General features: G+C 35.7%; 1 protein-coding gene across 11 annotated transcripts in view; it reads right to left on the reverse strand.

The window, feature by feature from the left end:
- FGL1 (fibrinogen like 1) overlaps nucleotides 1-27,747 on the reverse strand; it is a 30,711-nt gene extending 2,964 nt beyond the window's left edge. Inside the window, exons 1-8 of one of the 11 annotated variants that reach the window (XM_026847246.1) lie at nucleotides 27,562-27,747; nucleotides 26,828-26,879; nucleotides 15,097-15,172; nucleotides 9,336-9,516; nucleotides 6,796-6,955; nucleotides 4,667-4,764; nucleotides 3,650-3,738; nucleotides 2,937-3,124 (exon numbers count right to left, since the gene is read on the reverse strand). In XM_026847246.1, the coding sequence (XP_026703047.1) occupies nucleotides 2,937-3,124; nucleotides 3,650-3,738; nucleotides 4,667-4,764; nucleotides 6,796-6,955; nucleotides 9,336-9,516; nucleotides 15,097-15,162 (782 nt within the window). In that variant the 5' untranslated portion in view covers nucleotides 15,163-15,172; nucleotides 26,828-26,879; nucleotides 27,562-27,747. The other 10 variants (XM_026847242.1, XM_026847243.1, XM_026847239.1 and 7 more) reach the window with 10 other exon arrangements.
- Nucleotides 27,748-27,811: the final 64 nt, after the last annotated feature.

Raw genomic sequence — 27,811 nt, forward strand, 5'->3', positions numbered from 1 at the left:
ACATATATATATATATATATATATATATATATATATATATGCTTATTTATTGCTTACGATTTTTAAGCTCAATTTTGATAATGTGTTGGTTGAAAGCTTATTAATTGCACATATCAAAAGTGACTGTTGTTGAGAATGACAAACTTGTATCAGAGCTGACATAATCTTTCTAGTCATACAAATTCTGTATTGAGCAGGCACTCTGTCCACTTTGAATCAAAACACAGATTTCATTAGAAGAATCATAGTTGCTAAGAGATAATTAGATCAACTGAATCCTGTCTTTTACTTCCTTTGATGGAAGCAGGCAAAACATGATTTTGTCAACAGCAACATGAGCCAGTAACAACTCTTAACTGGTGCCTGAGGCACTAATAACAAAAATATATAGTACTCTGTAACTGACTGGATGCTGTCTGAAGTAACTGGACGTACTAAAGAAACAACTGGTGTGTGATTATAGATACAATATTCTGAAGCAACATTCATTATTCACAAGTTAATAAGCACCTTAAAGTTAGTCTGCGTTCCTGCTGTCTTTCTGATAGGCTAATTTTTAAAGTAAAAAACTGCACTGCAATAGTTTCAAAAGTACAGTCAACTCTGAATTATCTGTGGACATTTTATCTGAATTATATATTAACTGTGTAACAGATGCAGAGAGATATAATTGGTTCCCTGAAGAACTGTTTGAATTGTGCCTGGACTTACTGAGTCCAGTACAGCCCCGGATGGATGTAGCTATGTTGTCTCCAGGATGACTGGTGAGGCAGGAAGCCTGAGTCAGGGAGATCTGTGGCCCCAACTTGATGCCTCACAGATCCACTGTGATCATCCATGCATGGTGTAACTAGAACTGGGAGTGCTGAGGAGAGAATAAGCTCATGTCCAACTAGACTTGTTAGCTCTTCTTTTACTAGTTATAAACCTACTGACTTTTGCAACACACTAGATGCAGGAAAGCTTATGACCTGGGTGTAGTACCAGAGTGAACCCAGCTCTGTGGATTTTCATCCAAGCTGAAAATCTCTTCTAGAGTTTTGCTTACAAAATAATGTAGAGAGGCCATTTTTCAACTGACATCCAGGATAACAAGTGCTGAGCTGGAACAAGACCAGTGGCTTTAAATTAGTTCTGAGCTACTTCCATGTGGTCTCACTTGTGTCACATCTCTTGGTATTCATATTATCTGGGTGTTTCTGTATTCCATTATTCCAGATAGCATAGAGCTGGATATAAAAAATTCCTTCATAGCTGGGAGCTCCTATACAAACCAGCCAAGAGCACTAATTCCTTCTATGTGTGCTAATCTGTGCATGACAAATACGTGTTCTGAGTGCTTTCCTTTCTCTGCCAGTACTGTTCTTTTGGGTAGGATTTAAGGACACTGACATTTTCTAGTATTTTGCAGGATCCAGTTTTATGTTAGGCTTAACATAAAAAAGTCACTAGCAAGGCAGTGGAATAATACTATTAGTAACTAATTTTCATTATCTAGATAGACTGTCACTTTAAGAGAATGAGCTACACAGCCATAATAGGAACTAGTCTGGTAGGGGACAGCTATCTTTAGTAGTTATGTAGCACCAACTACAAGGTATTAATAACTGTCAAGTTCTGCTGTACAGCTACTTTTGCAAAGGGATCATTCTTTTGTCCAGACCAATCAAATACTACCAAAAAAAAAAAAGTTTTAACAGGCAAAAAATATATACAATTAACTAAAAGTGATTGCTGATTCACTCTTAATGAACTCCATGGCATGGTATCAGAGGTTTATGCTACTTGAGGTATAGATATTCCTTGAAGTCCACAAGAGTTCTGATTTCACAGGAAAAGGATCTCCAACACAGTTGCCTTTCCCTTTTATATCTTACTTTTCGTTAGAACTGCAAAAAAAATGTCTACATGTGATTTTTTTCTATGTGTCTCAAACATTCTGCTGACCCACTATCCAGGCAAATAAATTAAAATGTATTAAAATAAGTAATTAATTGTGAAACATTGAGTTAATAGCTACATTGTATCAGCTAAGGTGGTCACAGGCTACTTACGGAAATAGAATTTGAAAAATGAGGAGTTAAAAAACAGAAACAAAGTATGACACAACACAGAGAAACAATGGAGTTGATCCAGCCTGGCAGCTCTTGCCAAGTGAACTGAGATCACAATGAGAGTAGTATGCTTCCCTGAGTTGTATTTTAAACCTCTCTATTACACAGCTAAATTGCATAGTTTTCTTCATGGCTGTATTTATCTAATTAATTAAGGGAAAGAACACAGCTGTCTGTACAGGCAGTGCTAAGGCCATCAGTTTTATCCTTTATTTTTTAACTGGTATTTTGTACAGAAGTAGGATTTAAAAATTCTTTTACTGAACTCTATTTTAAAAAATCTTCCTCTCAGTCCAGCCATACTCACTGACAGAAACTGGGTGGATGCATTCCCATCTTGATATAGAAGGAATAAAAAGAGTGAGATGCTGTGATATGAGGTGAAAAAAATGAAGCTTAATAAACTGGCAGTAGCTTAACTTGTCAGCTATTCTGCAGCACTGCCACATCTGGTTTAGTGAAATGCAGGAGAAATGCAAGAATGAAGTACAACAGGGATACATCTGCAAACTCTACATGATCTATTTGCATAAAAACTGGTTACCTAAAAAGGGGCAGAATTATCTTCTCCTTAATGTCTGATAACAAAGACAACCAAAGTCTATGGCAAATACCATTATCACAGACCAACTTGGCTGTGCAGTAGGTGCTGTCCCTTCTAAAGCGAGTCTCAGTATTACCAGCACTGAGATCTCTGGCAGGGGTCAAGGGCAGATTGTAAAAGTAATAAACAATGCCAGTCCTATCTTCTACCATATATTATTACTGTATGAATATGCATGAAGCAGAATAATTTACAATACTGATCTAAAGTCAAAATACCTGTTAAACCACCAGCCAGACTTTTCCTCTTCAGCACAGTTCCCTTCATAGTTGTCATTGTCCCTGTCTCGAGTACTGAATTTCATTCCTCGATGATCAGCCCACCATTTCACGTCAGGATGAAATCCACCAGTAAGGGAATCACCAGCGGTACCAGAGTATTCACCACAGCTCATCTCATAAGATTGCTAATGAAAAATGTGAAGAAAGGGAACATGAAGTTCCAATATGTCTTTAACCTTTAGCATGTCAGAAAGTGAAACCACAAAGAGGAATCTAATCTGTTTCATTTGCTACTGTTTTTATGCTCAAAAATGTCATACCATTTAAACATTGTGTAATAGATAATGAAATGGTGTAAAGATGCTTACCAGGGTAAAATTTGTAATAACCTTATGATAAATGACATAATAAAACAACATTAGAGTTAGTTTGCAGTACATATTAACAAATCAGAACTTCATGTACCGTTATTGTTGGTAATATCAACAAAAATAGAAAAACACTTTTATCCATGTCTGCTAAACAAAATGATTCATACATCTCACTGAAAGTGTAAAACTGATGTATCAATGTAACCCACTATTATTACACATTTGAAAATTCCAATCATTCATTAAGAAAATAAATATGATTTCTACACAAACCTTTATGAAAATTAGGGAATCCACATTTACATTAAAATCTCTAGTCATTATTTAATATTTTATTACCTCTTCACCTGCAACTCCAAATCTTGCATATTGTGCAAAACGCCGCTCTCCTTCAAAATCAGTTAGATCAATTCTTAAAGTATAGTTCCCTTAAGAAATAACAACACAAATTATCTTCGTTAAACTAGCCTATCTCACTACTTTTCAGAAGAGAGTATTATAGCAGATTAAAATACAATGTTTTTCTCATTAATCTTATCTCTATCATCACAGCATATTGTATGAGGTTTTATCTTCTTTATGCATATTAAAGCATGTCTTGCTATTCTTTGTCTTTATTCACCTGATTCAGCTTAGAAAATTTTATAATTATTCTAATGCAGATTTTCAAGCATAGACAAAAAATATCTTTTTAAAAAAAGGCCTTACAGGCTCTATATTTTAGTTAGGCATTTGAGGTGGTAATGAAAAGACAGTGAGAATCAATCAATAAGTGTACATCTAAGCATTTTAGATTTTTATACTCTGAAGATAACAGTTAAACTAGAACCACATCCTGGTGGCACTGATTTCCATATGAATTAGATGGCTAAGTCAATGGGTAAGTTTTGTATATGCAGCTTTCTATGGCAAAGCAGAAGTTATATTGAATGACTATCAGAAAGATGGAAATAGCTTTCCAAGACTAGCCTAATCCACAGGACAGGCCTAGATTTACCTTCATGTATGTAATAGCCATGCAGCCATGTAAAGCCCTGGCTAAATGAATTGGTACAGCATACTACCTGACTCTGGAATGCTGAATGAAATGGGTGCCAACAATTCTTTCAAGGTATACCTATACAGGCTACTGTTGCCACTTTTCAGGGGCTCTCTGCATGCCATTGGCCCAATGATAGTTCTGAACATTTTTTTAGAAAGCATATATTCAAATGTGTTTTGTTCTGAAACTTGGAGAAATTCATGCAGACTAACAGCAGAACTCATGATTTATGCTAAAAAGAAAGGTAAAAAATGTCCCAGAAAGAACAAAGAAACAGAAACAATAGAAGACTATTGTTACAATACAGATCTTACCCTGATTAGTCAAATAATGAAGATTTTTATTTCCAAGCCAATATTCACCATTTGGCATAACAAAATTTCCAAAGCCTTCTTCATAGTCAGTCCAGACTCTTAAAAAAAAAAAAATTACTAATTTATCAAAAAAGCAAGTTTGCTTGGATGTTTATTTTATCACACAACCATAGATCACAGAATAATTCAAATTGTAAAGAACCTCAGGAGTTAATCTAGTCCAATGTCCTGCTCAAGGCAGGGTCAGTCAGGAGACCACACAAGGTTGCTCAGGGCTTGTCCAGGCAGGTCTTGAAAACCTCCAAGGATGGAGACTGCATGTCCTCTTTGGGCAACCTGCTGACTGTTCTCATGGTGAAAAAGTTTTTCCTTATATCCAGTCTGAAGCCCTCTTGTCTCAGCTTATGTACTTTGTGTATCATCCTCCCACCAGACACCACTGTGAAGAGTCTGTTTACTCAATGAGCTCTCACACTACTCTGTTTTCTTAGTGACCTCCTTGTAGGTACATACAAGCTACTATTAGGTTCTGCTGAAATCATCTCTTCTCCAGGGATAGCCTGTCCTCATAGGGCTCCAGCCCTTGATCATCTTCGTAGCCTTCTGCTGAACTCTTTCTAGGTTCATTATATATTGGAGCAATAATAAATACTTTAGACTTTGTTATCTTATTTACACTGTTGATCTTCACAGAATCATTTCTATTTCTCACACGTGAAGGGCTGAATCCCACACTACACTGGTCACTGAATCCCCATCCAAAGAGTAGTCCTAAGGGGTACATTCAATGTTAACAGATTTTAAGACCAGAAGAAAACACATGAGCTCAGTCCAGTCTCTGGTATAGCAAAATTTAACAAAAGTGAAAACATTTTTTCTGGTTAAATCCAGGGGATCTAAGTGAATAATGAGTAGGCATATCCCAAGCATTGTTTCTTTATTTTCTGTGATTTGATTAAGCTGGGAAACTCCTGCAGCTGGCTATATAATTTGTAAGCTGAGGTATTAGCTAGCAGTTTTCAGCTTTGACTTATTGACTGATTCTAACAATTTTTTAACTCATGATGGTGCAGAGTTTCAAGAATTGATGTGTATACTGAAAACACTGAATCTTTTTCCCTGTCTACACTGGCTTTGAAACACCTTCTCAGTGGTTTTGGTTTCATGACATGCTCTAACAGGGACAAAAATATGATCTATTTCCTTGATGAGAAGTAACCATACTTCAACCAATGGGTGAAAGTATTAGGCTGTGGACTGGTAGTCATAAGAGAAAGCAGCCTCTGAGACTTAAATAGCTGGTACTTTGGTGAAGAAGAATGGGTGTTGTATGGTGATAACAGTTTTAAACTGCTAAAGATTTCTTCTGTAGTTTGTCTTGACCATATTTTATAAAATAAGAATAGCAAAGTTTTCTTGGCTGGATTGCAGTTTTTCATCCTCTCTGGCAATTGTTTCTCTAGTTCATAAGGGTATTGTAAAGTTAGTTGCAGAAATTATAAAGACAGGTAAGACACAAATCCACAGAAGGATACAGATACGTGAAAAGTAAATTGAGAAAAGTGGAGGTTCTAAAACCTTCCTGTGGTTTCTAATATCTGTAAATATTTGTGGTCTTTTATGTTCAAGTCTTAGAGCACCAAAGATTTCACTTCTGGAATTTTCCCAAAAGTGCTTGGCTCTTGGCAAAGGCAAGGAGGTTATGGTCCACAGATCAACTTCTCACTTTACCTTTCCTGGAGGCATTTTACCATGAGCTACAAATTACTCTGTGGTGGGTTGCTCTCATACTTGCTTGCTGATGGTATTTTGGGTCAAGCAGACTGCTTTTATTTTTTAGATTTTTACTATTTGCAAAAGACAAGGTAGTCCTTTACTTGTCATTATGAGTTCTTGCTCCAACAATTGTTAATGCATTTGACACTGAAGTGTCCTCATGTAAAATGCACAAGTTGTCAGAAAAAAACGTCTCCCAGAAGAGACAGAGCCAGAAGTGGTATCTCATCCGGAGGCTACTCCACCTTTTTATCTGAGGTAACAACTTATATACTTCTAAAGTTAAGATTTAACTTAGCTCCATCTGCTTTAACGTTTCTCCACTTTGTTTCCAAATTAAGTCTATTACCTACCTATCAAAATTTTGGCTGCCATCAGAACGTCTCTGAAAAACAGTCCAACCACCCCCTTCAGACATGTCACAGAAGGCAAGGAATTCAGCAGGGCTCTGGATAGGTTTCATTTTATAAAATCCACTTTGCTTATGGCCGTCGTTGTAGATTTCTGCACAATCTGTTCACAAAACATTTATTGGACAGGTTTTTTAGTCCTATACTTACTGGCAAAATCAGAAATAAAGTTAGTAACAGAAATCAAGTCATGTCATACAAGAGTCACAAGAACCAGGATAATACAGGTTGCAATAATAATACCTTATACATTTGCAAACACATTTTCATGACTTTTGCACATTTACTTGTATTTGTGTTGCTTTAAAACTTTATTGAGCTATAATTATTTTCTTTAATCTTTTTTCTACCATAAAATCCTATCATTTTTGTTTTCCTTTGACTAGCAAAATGATTCCTCTGGTTTAAGTGGTGTCACTTTTAATTTGCAATGGTGTATCCACATTAGAATCCTGTTACAATCATATAACTTCTGTACATACACACTGTTCACACAGTAACATTTAAAAACAAACATTTACTTCTATGTCCAGAAAGTCCACAGGAGAACTGCCAAAAACAAGAGTAGGGAATCACCAGTGTTTGAAAAGGGAAACAATTGTTGGACCTGATACTCTTGTCCCTTGTACCAAAGAAGTGCAAAAATATATAGAAGACTATCCCCCAAAAGTGCAGCATATGTGTAAACTGATACCACTTCGGTTTGATCCCATTTACAGACTGCTCTCCATTGGTGCTAATGACTAATCAGCATTTACAGCAATGACAAAATTCAGAGCTCATGAAAAAATAACAGCAATGTAATTATATAATCTTATATTTTTTCCTCTAAGAGTTAAGAAATGAAAGGAGTTCTTTGTTTATATGTAATCTACCATCAAGCAGTCATACAGGAAAGACGTATAATTTTCAAAATTTCTGTTTTTCCTGGCAAAGATAGGGCTGATTAACTGTAAGATTTTCCCTGAAACATTTATGAACGTGTTGCCTAAACTTCCAGGCCAGTCTGGAACTTTCTGAACTATTTTATTTCTTCTCAGTGAAAGTGTCCGTGAAGATTAGACATAGAAAATAAACACTTTATATTGGAAACAAATAGCTATGCCAGGATTTGATTAAACTCTAATAGAAAACAGGATTTAAATAACAGCTAAGTTGTCTTTCTAGAGAGTGTTTGATTGGGTTATAGAAAGTAGCTTTCCTTGTTATTTTCTTAGTAGATTAGCAAAACACTTAATCATATTTTAATTTTTAGCAGGTGTATATAGTGTGGAATTTCTTTCTCACTATCTAACCCCAAGTTAGATAGGAAAGTTGAAAAAAATAATGGAAAAAGAAGTCATCAGAAACCCAAACAACTTAGATCTGTTATTTAGAATCACATTTTAAGAAAATAAACTGAGGCATATGCTAAGAAAGGACAAATACTTTTCAGCTAAATGTGGTTTTAATAAACTTTTCCAGTTACAAATGAGTCAGTCATAATAATAAAAAAAAGTATTCCAGGGTGCTGAATACATAAATAAATATATAGCTAAAATTTAAAGTCAGACTTCCAACTGCTTTCAATTTTAATGGTGCTTTATTATATTTCATGCCTTGTTTTATGTTGTGATTTCCTCTAGCAGCATAAACACTAAAAGTATATTCAAACAAGGCTATTAACAATTATAGAAGTTTAGACTCTCTAGCACTGGACAACTAGAAATGAACATCACCCAAGAATCAGACCTCCAAATTGTATTTTCAATCCAACTATTGGTTTGGATGGTGTTTTATTATTTTAAGAGTTTGGGCCTCACTCCATCTACTACAGGCTAAAACACTTGGCCTTCTTCCACTGCAGAGGAACCGGATCACTACCAGAATGCTGGTGAGATTACAAAAACAACTTAAAACCAGTATTTTAGAAGCTGTGATGTCCTGAGCTGAACCTAACTCAGCCAGAATGGTGCAATGTACAGAATATTATTAGTGAGATGCAAATATCACTATGCCGGGCTTATGCATGTAAATATGGATGTCTCAGGGACTTTACAGATTGGAAGAGTTGGTGTGTGCTTATAACCCATGTAACCCTCTGAATGTGTGAATGTGAACTGACCCTGTGTGTTAGAACTTTTTGAGATTAGTTGAAGAAGGGTGTTTAGAAATCTCTAACTGTTTATTAACATTTTGTAAATGTCTATTACTGGCTTTTATCTGTTGTATTGCTCATATTTATTCTAAATTTATTGTTCACTGTTTTTTTAATTATGTGCTATTAATAAATCAGTAAAATGTTTCAATCCTAATTTGATTTATACCATGTAACATTAACAATTTTCCCTGTGGCAAGCAGGCCTAGGTAAAAGCTGAACACTGTTTTAAACAGACAATTTTCTATGAGCTTTTAAAACAATAAGTCAATGGGCCCAATTGTGCTAAAGCTTCTGGCTGTCATTACAATGAATGGAAATGAAAAGAATAGCTTCATTTCTAACCTGAATACTGTCTTTTTCCTCCCAAGTCAATGACACTGTTTTCATCTCCTCTGTCACTGTACTGAATCTCTTTCTTCTCTAAAAGCTGTATAACTTTTAACTGCTGCTGTTTCACACGATGTTCCAGAAGCCTCACCTGGCCCTGAAGTCGTATCTGCTCTTGAAAACAGTTCTGTAGATCCTGGTGAGGAAAAAATATCTTATCGTAAAACCATCAATTTTTTGTCACATTTAACATGTGACACAAAAATAACCCTAGACAAACCATAAATAAAATTTAACTTGAATAAAACATTTTGGTCACAATCTCCTAGAGACACTATGTTGACTTCTACCTCAATTGCTACCTCTGTTTAAAATTATTTCGTATATTACAGAGTGACCAAACATATAATTGGTTTGCAAAGAGACCTTCTCTTTAGTGGCTATATCTACCAGCTCTCACTGCAAACATGCAGAGGGGACTTTAGGGAAAAACACTGTAGTACAGACCCTATCATAAAGATTGTTTATTCTCTATCACCTGCCATGTACAGAGATTTACTATCCAGTGAGACCTCCTACTAACATTGTGAAGGTTCTAAAATTCCAGAGTGTTAAACAGTCCACATTGATATGTTTTCAACTTCACTGTGCATTTTTCAAATGTTTTTAGATTATACACTTCTTATGATAAGAATCTAAAACATTGCCAACATAAATATTGTAAAGTTTTGAGCTCATTTTTGGCACGCTAAAATAAATAGTCCCTAAGAAACTGCGAATATTCATGAAAAATAAAAGTTACAAACTTAAAGTTGCTATTGTGCAGACTTGTACACTTAATTTTGCCATGCAGAGTAGGTGAGAAATGTGTCAATTCTGATATGGTGATGCCTAGCACTCATTTCGCCCTGGTGCAAATAGGGACACATGACAAGAGAGCTGGCAAAGCTATTCAAAATTCTGCCATGCTGAATGTACACAGAAGAATAAATAATTGTTTTTAGATTAATGACTATGGTAAAATAGCCAAAGTGCACAGAAACCAATCTAGGGAGCATAAATTAGAACAGCCTGTACAGTTTCAAATACATATTAAAGAAGTTTGATTTCAACATGAAGAAAAAAGCCTTTGGGGTTTTGTCATACATTTTACAAATCTGACAATGTTTTGCATCAGTAAGATTGTGTCTGCAATTTTATATGAGCAAACAGAGTTTACTAGCTATGGTGCTTGCGTGAGAGCATAACTAGCACAGTAAAAGCAAAATCAGAGGGCAACATTTCGAACATCTGATATGCAAGATCAAATATGCAATATTTCTAAATTGGTGCGTTATTCATATGGCAACATTTTTTACATGAGCTAAGGATGTAGACCTGTAACATTTGCAATCCATACGTAGGAGCTGATGTCTTAGAACATTGCCCTATCACACTGAACTACAGAGAGATATGAAGTGACATACTTATGTGCATCTCCAGTGACATCTGCATACCTTAATTTGTAACATGCTCAGGCTTCACCTATTTTCCATGAGCACTCTCTCCAAAATGTTTCTTGTCGCCTTCTTTCTGCAGTGATTTTTAAAAAATTTATCTGAAAAGCTGATACCATTCTGTACATTTCTATGCAGCACAAATACAGCTTTGGTTAGAATTACTTCCTTGCAGAACCATTCACCACAACTCTAAGAATAAACTTTGTGAATTAAACTAATGATTTTAATTAGAATTTTCATTTTATGGCTCTACTGCATGCAACTTTTTTTCATAATTAATTTGTGGTACTAATAAAAAAGCAGAGGAACTTCTGCTACTGTCAAGGAACATCCATATAAACTGTGTCATGACTATGACCTGTTATTTCTGATAGAAAGAAGTGTTGCAGGCCCCTTTGCTTTTTCACTAGAGAGGATGCAATTCACTTTCAACAAATAGACAAATGAACTAGAGACAGTTCAAGAGAAGTATCTGAAGATAAAAGAATCTGTGTCCATGAGTTCAGTAAAATGGTTCCTAGCCATCATGTTCCATTTGTCTGCAATATTTAGTCACACTGGAAAATCTGATGATCAGACTTTGTAGAACAATTCCTGAACATAGGCCTCTGCTTTAAGTATTTCTGAAGTGCATCAGATGCTTGCTTTAATTCATACTTAACTGCAATCTAATATACATGGTGGAATAAAAGAATGGGGAATATACACGTGGCAGGACTAGGCAGTTTGTCAGTGGCCTGTTCGAGAGAAGGTTCCACTGCCTCTCTGGGTTTGGGCTGCCCATGTCAGGCTGCTTTGACAGCAGGTGTGCCTGCAGACTTCAACTGTCTGATTGCTACTAGGTCCTGAGAAACCATTGAGATACTTGACCACAAGGAGGAGCTGTAAAGAGGCACGTTTACCAAACTAACGTTTTTAGAACAAACAAAGCAGCCAATGACTTAATATCCCTACAGTCCTATCTTATTTAAGAATCCTCCCTTGAAAATCTTTTTCAGTTGTTGATAGCTATACAAGATCCTTAGCATATCCTCATTTTCTTCTATCATGAAACGAGAAAAAAATACTTAAAATCTCTGCACATACAGAGACAAACTTGCTACAGTGGCTTAGAGGGATGTTATTTGACCATAAGCACTGGTTAATGTGTGACATGTTGCATATTACAAAGGATGCAATATTATGCAGTCTCTCCAGGGTGGTTGTCTCAACTTGTATCTGCAGCTTTATATAAACCCTTTACAAAAGCTGAGTTGAATTGGGAAATTCAAAAGACCCTTCCTTGACAGGGCTCTGTAAATCCTCAGACTAGTCTCAAGTGCATACAGAAAATTATGGAGAACTGGAGAGCTGCATAGGTGGACTGAGAAAGAGTGAATAAATAATAAAAAAAATATTTCCAGGCTCACCGTGTCAAACTAATGCTAACTACGTTAACAGTCAGAGCAAATATTAATCCTAAACATATTAAGAGTGATAAAGAAGCCACCATGCCACCAGTTTTACTGCAGTGTCTGTTTATTGAGAAGGTTAGCCTCTATCAGCCTTAACTCAGTACTCTCGGCCTTGGAGAACATGGTAAAATACAATAGGAAAGACCTGGGTGGCCCTGAAAATGATGGCCACTGTCATCAGGCCCTTGTAATTTCACAGGCAAGACTGCAGGCTAGTACTCTCTTTAACACATGGCAAGGTCTGAGCCACTAAGAGCTACTTGCAGTTCTGGGGAGAGCACAAGCCTGTACTTTTGAGGAGAGGCAGCTACAGGCATCTAAGTGCATACACTTCACTACACTTCAGGTGTAGTGAAAATGCATCTATCACTTCACCTATTCATACTGCGAACAGCCATTCTCCTACTGTGATTAAATTATGTAGTAAAAGTACAGCACTTTTCAAAAATTATCATACCTTAGAAAATCTTGATATCTAAGTTTGACACTACTTCATATACCACCATAAAAGGTCCTGTCCTTTGAATCAAACACAAGTCTGCAACAGGCTACATCTCCAAATATTATCCTTACCTTTGCATTTTAAATTTATCTTTTCTTTTTGTTCACTTAAAACCTGTGAATTAATTCATGCAAATTAAAAACTAACATTGACCTGACTGTCATCTTATTTATAGACAATTCACTCTTATGGGGTGAACAGTAATATATCTACATTACACATAGCAATTTCCTGATGAAAAGGATTTAAGCTCACAATGTTGATAAATAGTAAGTAACAAACAAGAAATCACCAGCCATACTGAATAACTACACCATAAGAAATAAATGACTGAGCAAACATAGAGTTTTGAAAGTAACACACAGGTGAAAACTATGGGTATCTGATACACTGCTTTCTCTCCCTGACTCCAGCCTCCTCATTGACATCTCTTTCTGTCAACTCCAGACAAATCCCGTTACATTTTGTTGCTGCACAGCAAAACCGCAATTCTCGTATTTGGAATTCCACACCTCTTTTTCCCACGGGACAATCACAAGTTAGCTGTGTAACTTCAAGGTGGATCAATGTGGCTTTTAGATATCCAGGTTACCAGACTGTTCTTCTAACGTACTGCTACACTTTTTTCACAGGATAACTCTTTTAAAATCATCAGAGTTAAACCAGTGCATAGCTGGAGTAATACAGAAATAAAATGTAACCTATGGTTATAAGAGTCAGCAGCTATAATATATTCCTTCTGTTATCTATGGACCGAAGTTAAACTATTACAATGTTGAAACATTCAAAAAAATATGAATTTGATTGTGCCTGTCTCCAGAACATAACCTGTTCTGTCTGTTTCAGTGAAGCAACTGTTGTACTACCCATTGAGAAGCAATTACCTAACAACTGCTGACAGCTCTGCTCTTGGACAGGCAGTCCCATATTTAACCAGCTACTGCAATTAATGTGCACTCACAATATTTATTTCATTATTGTGTGAATTTTTAGCAGCTAGTGACCTTCCATTAAAACTGATGCCATAAATTACATTCAGAATACGGTATGCAAACTATAAAAATACAAAATTTTTACTTGAGGTGTTATTTCCTATATTTTTAGAATTTACATAAGCTGAAAAAAAATCTCCAATGAGATTAGTGTTTTAATGAGATTAAAATGTGAAAAATGAGAGATTTCAGGATGTTCCAAGATTTTATTCACAGGGTCAGCCAAAACCCCTAATATTCCAAGTGAAAAATCAAAAGAAATCAAACACATTTCATTGTAATGCCTTTTACTCAGTAGGCTTCTATAAAAATTAGTAATATTTTTCTCCACTGAGCAGAAGTGATTACAGAGGCAGCTACTTCCTATTCTGCCCCTATAGAGCTACTTATCTGAACAAAAGGCGTAAGATAATATATGCCACAAACAATGATGCTCACCTAGTTGTAAATTGAGCAACCACTTCCACCTAAGCAATTATGAATCAACAATTCAATCTCCCAGGTTCCTGCTAGTTAGGACTTGATTATCAAACTAGCCGTGACGGGCAGTACAGGACTGGTGAGCGGAAGTATTTTAAGCATCAGAGTAAGACTGTGTGTGTATGTATGTGTGTATATTAGGGGTTTTGTTGAAGAGGCAGAATACATAACAGAAGGTTTTGAGAGCTAGAAATGAAGGAGCTTTGATCATTGCTTCTGAGTGTGAATTATAACATAGTAACATGGGAACACGTAAGAATATGAAGCTGTGGATCTTACTTAAGAAAAGGCTGTATGACAAGTGGACAAGGTAGAAAAGGAGAGAAACATTCTTCAGAGTGTCAGTGACCAGAAATACTACTGCTGCAGCTACCACTTCAGGAGTTCCTGCATTTTGCCTTTCCGTAAGTATACTGCTCAAAACTAATGGTCTTATTCTGAGTGAGCATTATCCCTGAATGGTAGTATAACTGTCTTGTGCCTTTTGTAAATGTGCCTGTTAATGCATCATATGATACCTTTTTTATCTAAGATATTCTATCGCCTCCTATTTCATGACGGATCCAGTAACAAACTGACTGGATGAACTTCTTCGGTGCTATTGCCCAGTCATTTACCTTCCATTGTATATTCATGCATTTGTTACTTCTTTCCTCATTGGAAACTTGTCCCCACTGAACATCATTTGAGGTTATTTCCCCTGTCCTTCAGTTTTGTTCTGAATTCTGATCTTTTTCATCAAAGGTTCTGCCATCCTGTTTAGCTGAGATACATTGTAAGCACTATGGAGAACAAGGTATGAAATATTTAGAAGAAACTCTACAGGAAAATTTAATTACTAGAACTTACAGAGCTGCCAATAGCATCCATCAAGCCAGCTGCAAGGACAAAAGCAATCATTATCAAAATCTTCATTCTTTAGAAGCTGTGAAGTAGAGGAACAAATTAAATTCTAGTTAACTTAAACATCAAAACTAAATATTTGAAAATATTTATTTGAATACATTTTTTATTATTAGAAATAATCTATTTAACCTATAATTATTTTCTTACAAACTGTAAATATAACGCAGATTTAGGCATCACTACAAATGTCTAAAATAGTCTGATCAAGAACAACTCCAAAACCCAGTAAAACCCGAATTTATCCTTTTAGGCCACTTTGTATCAGAGCTCTCTATGTATTTTATGACAGCTATTCAAGATTCAAACCCACACATTTTATTGTGAAAGAAGACAAGAGCAAAATAGCATTTTAAAATGCTCTGAAAAGCAGGGCAATGTTCCATGTTTGTCTTTTAAAGTTGGGAGCCAGTTCTCTGTTATATTCAAGTAATTAAAATCTGAATTGGGCTAGTTGTCCTTGAACTAAGGATTTGTGCGACTTTTGTGTGCCAGGAGAGGATGGTGATAATTTTACTGTTATAGAGTAATTTTTAGGAAAAATGTATAATAGCTATCAGCTTTTGTTCTAATGGTGACAAGAATGACAACTTTCAACAGCTAAGCATATTTCGTACTGTATGACCCATAGCATTTTAAATCCTATTATTTAATATGAAAATTATTTAAATGCCAAAACAATCACCACTGTATCTCATTGCCTTGCAAACATTAGCTGATGTAACTCCACTATTTTCTGTAAGGTGGATGTATGCTTTTCAGCTCACAGATGAGAAACCAAGGCCTCCAATTACAAAAATATTTACATAGATTATACATGAACCAATTCTAAAGTGACTAGTTAAACTGCTGTGAGCTATTAAGGACTATTTATTTTTTTTTAACTTAAAATATTTTCATTTAAAATATGCTAATGCATGTTTGAACCAAAGTATGTGTCCACTCTGATTTTTCTACTTATTAAATTAAATCATCTAACTACATGTTAAAACATTTGTGATTAGACAAAGCATAAAACCTATAATAGAGATTAATGATTCCATGTCAGCATGTCTTATTGAAACACCAACTTTATGGAAATTTCCACTCAAATTTCTACAGGAATTAATATAATATACCAGTGGAACTTTGGCAGACTGTACAAACTACTGTACAAAGATAAGTGCTTATGTGAAGTATATTTTTAAGTTCTTTAAAATTGGACAAGTCCAACTTACGATTTTCACCGATCTCTGAAAAACTTATGCAAGAGTACAAATTAAAGCCCAGGCAAATTTCAGGTTTTCAACACCTATCTATAAAATACTCAGGATGTGTTTTTAAATTACAGTTACCTTATTTAAGAAAGTAACATTAAAAAAAAAAATAGTTCTGAGTTTTGCTGGTTTGAAAGCATCACATTTGAAAGCATAGAGTTGTGAGGCCCAAGTACATCTGTATAAAGCTCACTATACCACTTCTTGCGCTGGACTGATGCAGACACATGGTGTTGAGGGTACTTGGTACCCATTGACTCATGTTACAGACAGCTCAGAGAGTTTTTTCAAGCATTTTGGACATATGCAACATCTGCCATTAAGCTGCAAAACACTATACAAAGCTGATATCTATCTCTAAGAATTCCAAAGGAATCCATTAAAAATTACCTATAAAATGCTTCCTGAGTAGAAAGTATGAACTGAAAATCTTAGGCTAAGATATTTCTATGCCATAAAGTTTCTGAATTTTAAGTTGTCAGTTGTTCTTCAGGCTAACCAAATAAATGTTGTATCATTTGAATTAGAAACTTTTCCAAAATTCAATGTAACAAGTTCTGCTACTGTTTGAATTAGTGAATCCTATGAATTTCAGGCTTACAAAAAAGGCAGGGGAGAATCTGCAAGAATTGCCTGGCATTGAATTCTGTTATTAATTTAGATTTCAGAGGTTCCTGCCATGATAAAACAAGCATTTTCACCTTATGACAGTAGTAATATGGCTATTCCAGCAACCACTGTTTTGAAAGCAGCTGTTGCCATCTGTTGCAATGACACTTTCTGTGAGAGGAGTGACCAAAGAGTATGTTAGCTATCTGGACAACCCTCAAATGATCCATCTCTGGTAACTGCTGTTACAAATCCATGCATATCTTAAATATGTTATCAAGGGAAGAAGGGACTATATTTTTTTACTGGAAGATTCATATTTAACTGTTCTGCTTAATTCTCTGTTATTTTCATTATAAAAGTACATTGTTCTCCCTCACATTAGTCCTAATATTCAAACTGTTCTATCAGGATTTCACCGACTATGAATGCCTGAATACAGTAATCAGTCTTAAATGGGTTACACAGCTTTACAACTACAGTATTCTTATTTTTTTTAAAAAAGGCTATCAAGTAAATCTTGCATACTATTCAGAGAAATTTATGTTAGCTAAAAAAAAAAAAAAAAAGACTATCAGGCACAATCAAGGCAGAACATGTCCCTTGTGTGAGCTACTACTAGCAAGCTGCACAAAAGGAGTGAAGAGCTGAGGAGTGTAATGTGTGCAGTTGGTTTGGTTTGTCATCTTCAGATGAAGTCACCTTTCTATTTAAAGGGTGCCTCTTTCTAAAGCATGTTCCTGTTGTGGAGAGCTTCATAAAGGCTGCACCTGGAAGACAACTTTGCATGTATCAGCTTTATCAACTAAGATATGTTCAAAAAACATACCGAAATATAGGAATAGTCTCATAAATAAAATGTGATGATTTAAATACATTTCTCAAAATATTTTAATCCTGGAGTTTAGTTTTTAAGAAAGAAAGTTGGACAGTAAACCCAAAATGGATTATTGATCCTGTAGTCAATCACAATATGAGCTCACTATGATTGTAAGAAAATTAAGAGTATAAAGAAGGAGGAACTGAGAGCTCCATTTGGCAGACCTGTCAGTCAGAAACAGGGAAGACATTGAAACAGAGAGAACACAGGAAAAAAACAAAGAGTGGATCTGAAGTAGGAACAAGGGTTGGGAGGACCAAAATCTTTGTACTGTTGTCCTCCCAAAAAAAGGAGAAAGTCAGGAAGACTAGGAAGAGACATGAAAACTCATGCTCTGAAAGGAAATAGCTGACCTAATAGTGTTTCTCTTCTTCTTTCACTGCCCAGCAGAGAGACCTAGATGAGGTAGGGGACAGTGAGCAGTGCTGATCCTGGAAGGGGCAGTACCTTGGGCCTTTGAGCCAATTTCTCCACAGGTATAAACTCACGTAGTTTATCTGATCCCACAACTTCACTGACATGAAATTCACTGAGTGGTCAACCCTACAGCAATAAGAAAAGGGGTAAATAGGCTCAAGCCCCATATATGTTCAAAGTGCTTTGCATACACTAACTGAATCAACAGGTTCAGTTTTGGAATTATTGTGGGTAACTGTTTACTTAGTTTTAGACATTTCTATTAAAAAATTCAGAAAAGGTTTTATTAGTAACTTCTCTGAAAGTGCACATCCATGCTCTTTGGTAACGTAAAGATCAAGTTCTGTTCAAGGGAAGCTTAAAATTTTGCTCAAGGAAGAATGCTTTGAAAGTCAATTTCTTAAACTAATTTCTCCACTCATTTATCTGGTTGTTATATAGCTATTTAAAATGCATTATCCAGAAATGTATGTGGAAAGTAAAATAATTAAAAATACAGAGAGTGAATACAGCCATGATAAACATTCACACACAATGCAATAAAAACATTCACTCCAAAAAAATGCAAACAAATCACAAATCTTAATTCATGTCACAAATGAAAACGCATAATTTAACAACTATTTTTGTGTTGTTGATGCTAGCGAATCCAAAGAGTTAGTAAATCCTGAGAGACTTCCAAGACTTTTGTTATAACACCTGTGTTGATTTAACAAAAAGAAAATCTTAATCTCAGACAACAGACATGCATCACACAGTCATGACAGAGTGAGAAAAACAGTATAATATTTTCAAGTTGAAAACACAAGCCCATAACAGTTAGCTGGAAAAAAAAAACCACTTTCTATTTTAATAAATTGAAGTTTAAGGGCAACTGTTGTGAAACATTGAAATTTTATCCATATGAGATTACTCATTTACTATTCAAAGATTCTTAAAATTCAAAGTGGTTTTAATGATTAAACTCTGGCACAAATTTGGCTTTGTTTTAATTAGGTAGTGTTACAAAAATTACTCCATTTTCCTCATCTGAAAAACGGACAATAATTCTTGATTTGATCTACTTTTAGGTTTAAAAAGCAGCCTTGCTCATACAGCTATACATTATTATAACTATAGAAACTATAGAACTGAATATGAGTTTTACTAACTAACTAGATATCATAGCAAAATAGCTAGTTCCTGCTAAAACATGAATACATTCTTAGCAACATTGCACCAGTTATATGGCCTTCAAAAACAATATTACTTTTAAACCATAACTACAGCAATTACCCCAGATTCTTCCTTCTTCCCTCACAGGTACCTAAAACGTTTACCTTTACCCTCTGGAGAGAACTCAAAGTTGTTAAATCTTCTTAAATTGATGTAAAGAATTCCAGAGCCCCTCCCAGGCTACGATTGTTTTTGCTATTAAATTCTGTGGATTTGAGGCTTACATCTGCTATGATTCACTGGTCAAGAATGCAGGAATGTTACTGAGAAGTTGCAGTTATCAAGACAAAATTGCAACATAACAAGGAGAAGATGGTAATGCTGTGCCTAACACAACACTTCTGAAATAAAAATAGACCAAAACCAACAAGGGATCATTCATTCCGTTTCACTGCTCTGATCCAGAATATTGCTCTCAGCATCATATTCAGCCATATACTCCAGTGCTTTCCAGAATCTGAGCCTAAATCTCTTAGTATTCACAAGTATATAGAGAGCCATAATTGACTCAACTGATTTAGAAATAAAACATAATCACTCAGACTAGAAGTTACATGTTAGAGGTGACCAAAAAAAAAAAAATCTGCTAAAAAAAAGTGGCAAAGATAGTACAGAGAAAGGCAGAGGTAACAAGAAAAAAAAAAAAAGGACAAAGAATCTTGTTTGATGTAAGTCAGTATTTTTTAGCTAAATTGGATGGCACTCAGAAGCACATAATCTCAGTGACTTGGTTAGACAAAATCACTTTCTATATAAGGTTTTTAGAGCCAGATGAATATATCAAAGAATGTGTAAAATGCAATTTGTTTTGAGTGTTTGCCCTCCTTCTATGTTGGTTCTTCCCAAAAAGTTAAATAACTGAATATGCTTAAAGGAATGCTTCTGGGAAAAGTGAACTCTTAAGGAAATATTGAACAAAAGCAGTAAAAGGAGTTTTGCATTCCACAATATTCACACCATCAACTTCCTTCTGAAGACTAATACTGTTTGCACACATCCTCTGAATAATTTCTGGTGTATTATTTGGTATCTGTTTACTTGGCAGTATTTCTCTTTACTTATTACATCAAATAATTAACATCCTATTCTAAATTTCAAATATTTAATAATTGCAATAAATTTCTCATGAGTAGCCTACACTAAGAATCATTCAAAACCTCAAAATTATTCAGCAATTAATTTTTACTGGGAATCTTAGTATGGATAATGACTTCTGCAATGAGGGAGATACCCATTCATATTGTGACCCTTAACTCTTAACCAATCGTTACTCAGTGGGTGGACTCTGAATTTAGGAAGTGGAAAAAAGACATGGCATTTTAAACTCGGATTTATTAACCATTTAAACAATGTATTGAGGTTTACAAGTAGATTCTCGATCACTTGAAGTCTTTAAACAAAGGCTAGATGGCAAAAATGTATGGCTGTTGTTCAGTTAAACAAGAACTATATACAGCGTCAAGTCAGAGATTTGTGTTACTCAAGAAGCCTATAGAATGATTTTGCAAGAATAAACATACTAAATAGAAGACCCTCAAAGTATACAAATGGAAGTCATATAAGCACCAAAGGAGGAGAAAAAGGTCTTTCTTAGGCATGCAGGATATATCCAACACTGAAAACTGGGAAATATCATAGACCTTAACATGGCCAGTAAAGACCTGGTTCTTCACACAAATCTTATTCAGATTTGCTGCTCTTGGGAGAGTTTGCACAGAAGTGAAGCAAAATATGGCAAGGATCATTAATTACTCTTTTATAATTTTTTAAATAAATGTATAAATGCTGTTCCTCACTTCTACACTAAATCAAGATGTTCAGTAAAAACAGTCAGTTGAATTAAATCCATCTTGCATGTTTTGTGGATGTTTAAAAGAAATAGCTAGCACAAGAAATCAGTGGTCTTTGTTCTCCTCATATTAGCACTGTCAGCTGAGTACCTCCCCAGGTAGTTTATCTGAAAAAATTTTACATCTTTGGGCAATCCCAGACATAGATACAGGTCAGGCGATGAGTGGATTGAGAGCGGCCCTGTGGAGAAGGACTTGGTGGATGAAAAACTAAGTATGAGCTGGCAATGTGTGCTTGCAGCCCAGAAAGCCAACCATATTCTGGGCTGCATCAAATGCAAGTCAAGGGAGGTGATTCTCCCCCTCTACTCTGCTCTCATAAGACCCCACCTGCAGCACTGTGTCCAGCTCTGGGGCCCCCAGTATAAGAAAGACACAGACCTGCTCGAGTGGGTCCAGAGGAGGCCACAAAGATCGTCAGGGTGCAGGAGCACCTCCCTTATGAGAACAGGCTGAAAGAGTTGGGGTTTTTCAGCCTGGAGAAGAGAAGGCTCCAGGGAGACCTTATAGTGGCCTTCCAGGGCTTAAAGGGGGCTACAGGAGAGATGGGGAGGGACTCTTTATCTGGGAGTGTAGTGATGATTACAAGGCATAATGGTTTTAAACCGAGAGAGGGTAGATTTAGATTAGATATAAGGAAGAAAATCTTTACAGTGAGGGTGGTGAGACACTGGCACAGGTTGCCCAGAGAGATTGTGGCTGCCCCCTCCCTGGCAGTGTTCAAGGCCAGGTTGGATGGGGCTTTGAGCAACCTGGGCTAGTGGAAGGTGTTGGAACTAGATGTTCTTCAAGGTCCCTTCCAACCCAAACCATTCTATCATTCTAAAATCAGCAAAACCAAGATAATGTGTTCATAATATCATCCTTTTATCATTCAAAATCAAAAGAAATTGCAAGCAGCTTTCATAGTACGAGGAACAACCATCTTTTCCCTGATAAGCTGTAATGCAAGTGCTAAGAACCATTTATAAAATATAAAGGTTTACTTTTTCTCCTGTGAATGACTTTTATCCAGGAAAGTTTTAAATACCCTTCAGTTGTCACATAGAAATATGGAAGGGTGAAAGATTGTACAACCACAACATGGTAACTCTGTGTTTGTCAGAAGGTATTTGCATTCCGTCTGTTACAAATTAACTGGTTTATGTTCTTTTCTGTATTGTTTTAGTTTGTGTAATGCTAAGGATAAAACAGAAAACATGTAATGGACTCAAATATGTGTGAAATCACATATTTGAAAATGTGCATTCAGCATTATATATCCAAATAGATGATAATTAAATGGTCTTTTGCATATGCTAAACAGTAAAAACAATAAATTGAAAATACGTTTAAATGGAATGTGCTGCTTGGATTCATAACTTAGACGCTAGACGTTTTACAACCAAAAATAACCCCTAAACCCCAACCCGACTAACTCCATCAAAATTATGAGAACATGTATCTTCTGGGAGTTGAAATGTTAGGACAACAAAGGTAATTCCCTAATAAGGCAAAGAGATAAGCAGAAAAGAACTTCCTACTTATTCTGAAATGACAGAATGAATGCACTGTCTTTTTTGGTGTATGTAAATAATATGCAACAATAAACCAATTTTTAAGTCATTCACCTAATTTTTCTATCATATTCTAAGAAACAGGTGCATAATTTAGTCATTTCAGTCATTTAATAATCTGTCATTTCAGATACACAATACAGAAGTCAGCAACAAACCTTCATTATCATGGATAAGATCTGCAAATTCAGGATATTTAGGCATTATTTTATCACACTCCAAATATGGCATCCCTACAATTCTTATTAGAAATATAGATATAAATATAAAACGAGCACTCTCATATTTTTCAATAGACAGTAGCAAAGACAGCATAGATATTACTAGCATAGATGGAACACATCACAGTAAAGATCTAACAAACATCTCAATCTGTACACATCTCCTTTGCAGAATATAGAAAAATGGTGGATTTGGTGAAGGCTCAGAGTAATTTTTTTAAAAATAATCACAACAAGTTCCATTGCTGCTGTCTGTCTTCTATTCATTAATCCCAAGAACATAACAAACATGAATTAAGCTATATTTTGAGGAAATGTGTATGGCAGACAAGTGACTTGCTCAAGATCTTCATGTGAGAGCCAAGAAGAGAACATAGTCCATAACCTTCTGCCTTACTCACAAGAATGGTTTACATACCCTGCCTTCTCCTGACTGCCTCCTTTCCGCTGGCCCCAGTTTTCCTTTGGTTCTCTCCAAATACATCCTTCTCCTATATTCTACTTTGTGAAATGTAATCTTTGGAAAGGTGTGCAAACTAATCTCTCTTACTTGGTATTTATCAATTCAGTGTTGTTATCGATCTGTACTAACCCTAATCAATAGTGTAACTGAAACCAGTTAGCACCAAATCTCTATTAGACCTTCTATCATCAGAAAAAAAGAAAAAGGAACCATAAAAGCAATGTTATTAGAAATCTGACAGAAAAAAAAGTAATTACAAAGTTATTTAAAAACCCTTCAAAGTTACCCTAATTTAAATGGTTGCATATATATACATATATATATATATATATATATGTATGTATAGTCATTGGACATGCCAGTACTCAGTACTTCTGTATTTGCTAAAACTATCAGAAAAGCAAGTATCTATTTCAAAAACATTATTGCCATTATTGGTTTCTAATTTTCTTTATAACATGTGGTAGGGTTACTTATTTCTTTCATATTCTTTTCCTTTCATTCAATTCAGAGAGGGAAATTTATGTGGTATTTCTAAGACATGTAATAATTTTATCTTTCTCCTGCTCACTTTTTTTTTTTTTTTTTTTTTTTTTTTGTTTCAGTGTAGCACATACAAAGTTGTGTCTCCAGAAATCTAAATAATGTGGAAGTGGCTAAGACAACATCATGATATACAATGACCATCCAAGATACTATGAATAAAGGTTGTTCCTTAATCACTTTTCTAAGGAATCTGCAGATGCATGTTTATATGCATGTTTAACCCAAATCTGTCTTTTCAGAACAACCAAAGTATTTTGTTTCTTCTTGAACTGCTTTTGTTAGCCAAGGAATAAACTGAAGATTGGAAATAGAAAAAAGTATGACTGGAAATAGAAAAAAAATGAAATAGATGAGACTACATACTTAAAAGTACAGTGTATCAAACAAATGTTGAACTAAACACCTAAGAGGGACATCCAGATTAAGCACCATATCTGTATGCTGGTCGTGAAACAGGATCTTAATTTTTTAAGAGTGAAATAGTACTTATGATGTTGCTAACTTCTGTGCTATAGAGACCTTTTTAAAAATGGTTTTCAAAACTGAACAGTGAGAAAAACATGGTCCTGGGGCTTCTAGGCAAGGCAACAGTGGTGTTCCTGGTGTGTTTTGGTTGTGTGAAACAAGCATGCTTAAAAGAAAACTGATTATGCCTCGTGATTCTGTCCCATTTGATACCAGTCGGTAGTATTTTACTAGAATGCAATACCTTGAGTGTGTCTAACAGCATATATTACAGAATGATAATAGCAGTATCAAGGGGATTATTTTCCCCACCCCTACAGATGTAGGGATCCTGTCCATTCTTCAGCTGAGATTCAGGCCATTTTTCAGGGTCTGACCAGGTTAGCTAATACCTAGCTCCCAATTACTCTTCTTTCCTTTATTGCTTCTGATGGCTATTGTGTTTGAGCAGATCATCAAAAAAATTGCTTTCAACTTCAGTGGTAGTGAATTGGCTAATCCTTGACAAGCCTAACACATGGCTTTGGAGTCTTAAATGCCTGTGCCTCTGCCCCACACCTGCTTATTATCAGACTCCCATAAGGATAAGTGGACACTTTACCTTTCTGTAAAGATCAACTCAAAACTCTTTGTTAATGCCTTAAAAGATCTTCCCAATCTAATGTTACACAATGAAAGAAAAACTAACTTTAATATAGTAGCCTGATAGTCACTGTGTAGCCATATTATGGTAAACCAATCATTTTTGGGCAGTTTCATTTTTACAGCAAAAACCTCTTTGTCACCAAATTAGCAAATAAGTGGACATTTACTATCTGTACCGAATGCCCTATTAATTACTGCCTTTGTTTCAGGGCCTTTAAAAATATCTTCCCCGAACTACTACTCCTATCTCCTCTGTCTCAATAAAACTTTATTCCTTCCCTTCTTGTCTCTAGTCCTTACACGCCTGTATTTTGTTTGCCTTCTTTCACTCTGGAATAATAAAGTAAAATTAACAAGATAGAGTCAGCAGATGCACAAGAAATCATCATGTCTCTGACACAGCTTTCAATCCTAATTAAATTGAGCTATCTTAAAGATAATCTATTCAGTTTCTGTGAGGGTTCATTCATTACATGTCTGCTGATGGAAGCACTTATAACAGATCTTTGTAGGAGGAATTAGTTACTGTCAATCTAGAAGCTCATTAGCGTTGATACAGGACTTTCCCCATTTTTTTTTTTTTAAATTAACAGGACATTCTTTAAGCCATATTAATTTTGGCTACAGTCATTCCCAAACCCAGAGATACGATTTTATAACAGTACTGGAGAACCACCTACTGGAAAGAATGCTTCTTGCAGTTCAACCCATGATTCCTTAATGCTTACTGTACCTTTTTTCAACTCCCATACCCAACGAGAAACGTCAAATGTCTCTGAGGAGCTGGTACTGTTTTACTTATTCGGAAAACTTTATTTAAAAAAAAAAAAGAAAAAAAAAAGAAAAAAACAAGTTTGCAGCCAATTCCTGAAGAGGGACAGGAGAAAAATCATCTCACAAATGTCAAGCAGGAATAGGAGTAATGATGCTGTAAGTTCCTATGAGAGACATACTACCAATGGCTGACATTTTGTGGTAAGAAAATATGCAGTTACTGACATACAGAGGACTACAGTAAAGACCTTGTTACTAGAACATGCTGAAATCTATTTAATTTATAGTTTTTCCTTAAAAGTGTATTATATTTTTACGTACTTTTTTTTTAATTTTTTTTTTATTCCCGTGCGGAAAACAACGGGAATGAGGGAGCTGTATTTTAAGAATAAATCACAACAACAAAAATAATGATAGTCATTGCATCAGGGCACTATTTTCTCTTAAATTCTGCCTCCACCTGCTGGGCAGTGGGAGATATGCCACTGTAACAATATAAAATGCCTTGCCAACAGCAACACTGCCAATATCGTGCTGAATATCCAGACATGGTACCTGAAGCTAGTATAAAAGGGCATTACTTGAAAGAATAATTTTAAAAAGCTGATAATAACTCCTTTATTAGCTGCAGAATGGCAATAATATATATTCAATACATAGAGAGCTTCCATGAAGTTGTTGCAGATCCTTTTTAAAGCAATTTTAGTTATGGATATAGTCATGCAGCCCATGGTAGAAATGGGATAAAAGTGCTACAATAACAGGCAACCCTATGCTCACCTCTTTCATGCACTTTGTATTGTCCAGAACTATTTCTTTGATACAGGGGCATCTGCTGGAGAGAAACTGCATTTTTACTGAAACGTTTTCATTTCGGTTTCCCATTAATGTAGTTCCTTTTCTAAATTACAGATTGATTAATGTGTCATTTATTTTTTGGTGGAGTAAAATACATTGGTAAAAGTACTGATGTGGGAGAGATGCGGGGTTAACTACATTTACCAGTACTACCAGTAGAACGTTTCTCACCCAGGATGAAATTGTGAGGCCTATGAAAATATTAAGTGCATCTGCTTTAGAAATTGAGTGTAATGAAAATGCTGAAAACGGTAATTCATTTTTCCCATTCTGACAATGAGGAACAATCCCCTCAAATGAAAGCAATATAAATTATGTCAGCTTTACTGAAACAGAAATCAAAAATAATGATTATATGATGCAAGTCCAGCCCCCCTTGTGGACTAACAAGAACTTCTGCTAAATAACAAGGTTATCTGCCTGGAACAGCTGGGTGATCAGAGCATAACAGTAAAGCACACCACAAGTATCAGTCACAACTATTTTTAAAATGCTAAATCCTCTTCCCCCCCCCTTTTTTTTTTTTCCCCAAAGAAAAGTTTAAAGAACCTAGATATCTAAACGCCAAGCCCTAAATCAAGTAGCAAAACACGAATAATGGCATTGCAGAGAAAGAAGGAAAAAAGGTAGGGCAGACTACAACGATTTCCCTTCACGGCTGTGTTTTCAGCTGTGCCTTCTGACAGGCGACCAAAAGCAGACAAAAACAGATTCTGCAAGTCGATAATCCCTGCCTACGCTCGGGGCTTTGACGTGATTTCAGTGGTCTGCCAGCCAGGTTAAATCATTTACGGGGTTTGTCAGCGCTTTCGTGTTTGATTTTAAGAGCCGAAGGAGCAGGCCAGCGGCGGGGACGCGCTGCCCGTCACGGGGCGGGGCGCGGCGCTGGCGGGAAAGCCCCCGGTC

The sequence above is a fragment of the Athene cunicularia genome, assembly GCF_003259725.1.
Source record: "Athene cunicularia isolate RWA chromosome 4 unlocalized genomic scaffold, athCun1 chr4_part1, whole genome shotgun sequence".
Taxonomy (NCBI): Eukaryota; Metazoa; Chordata; class Aves; order Strigiformes; family Strigidae; genus Athene; species Athene cunicularia.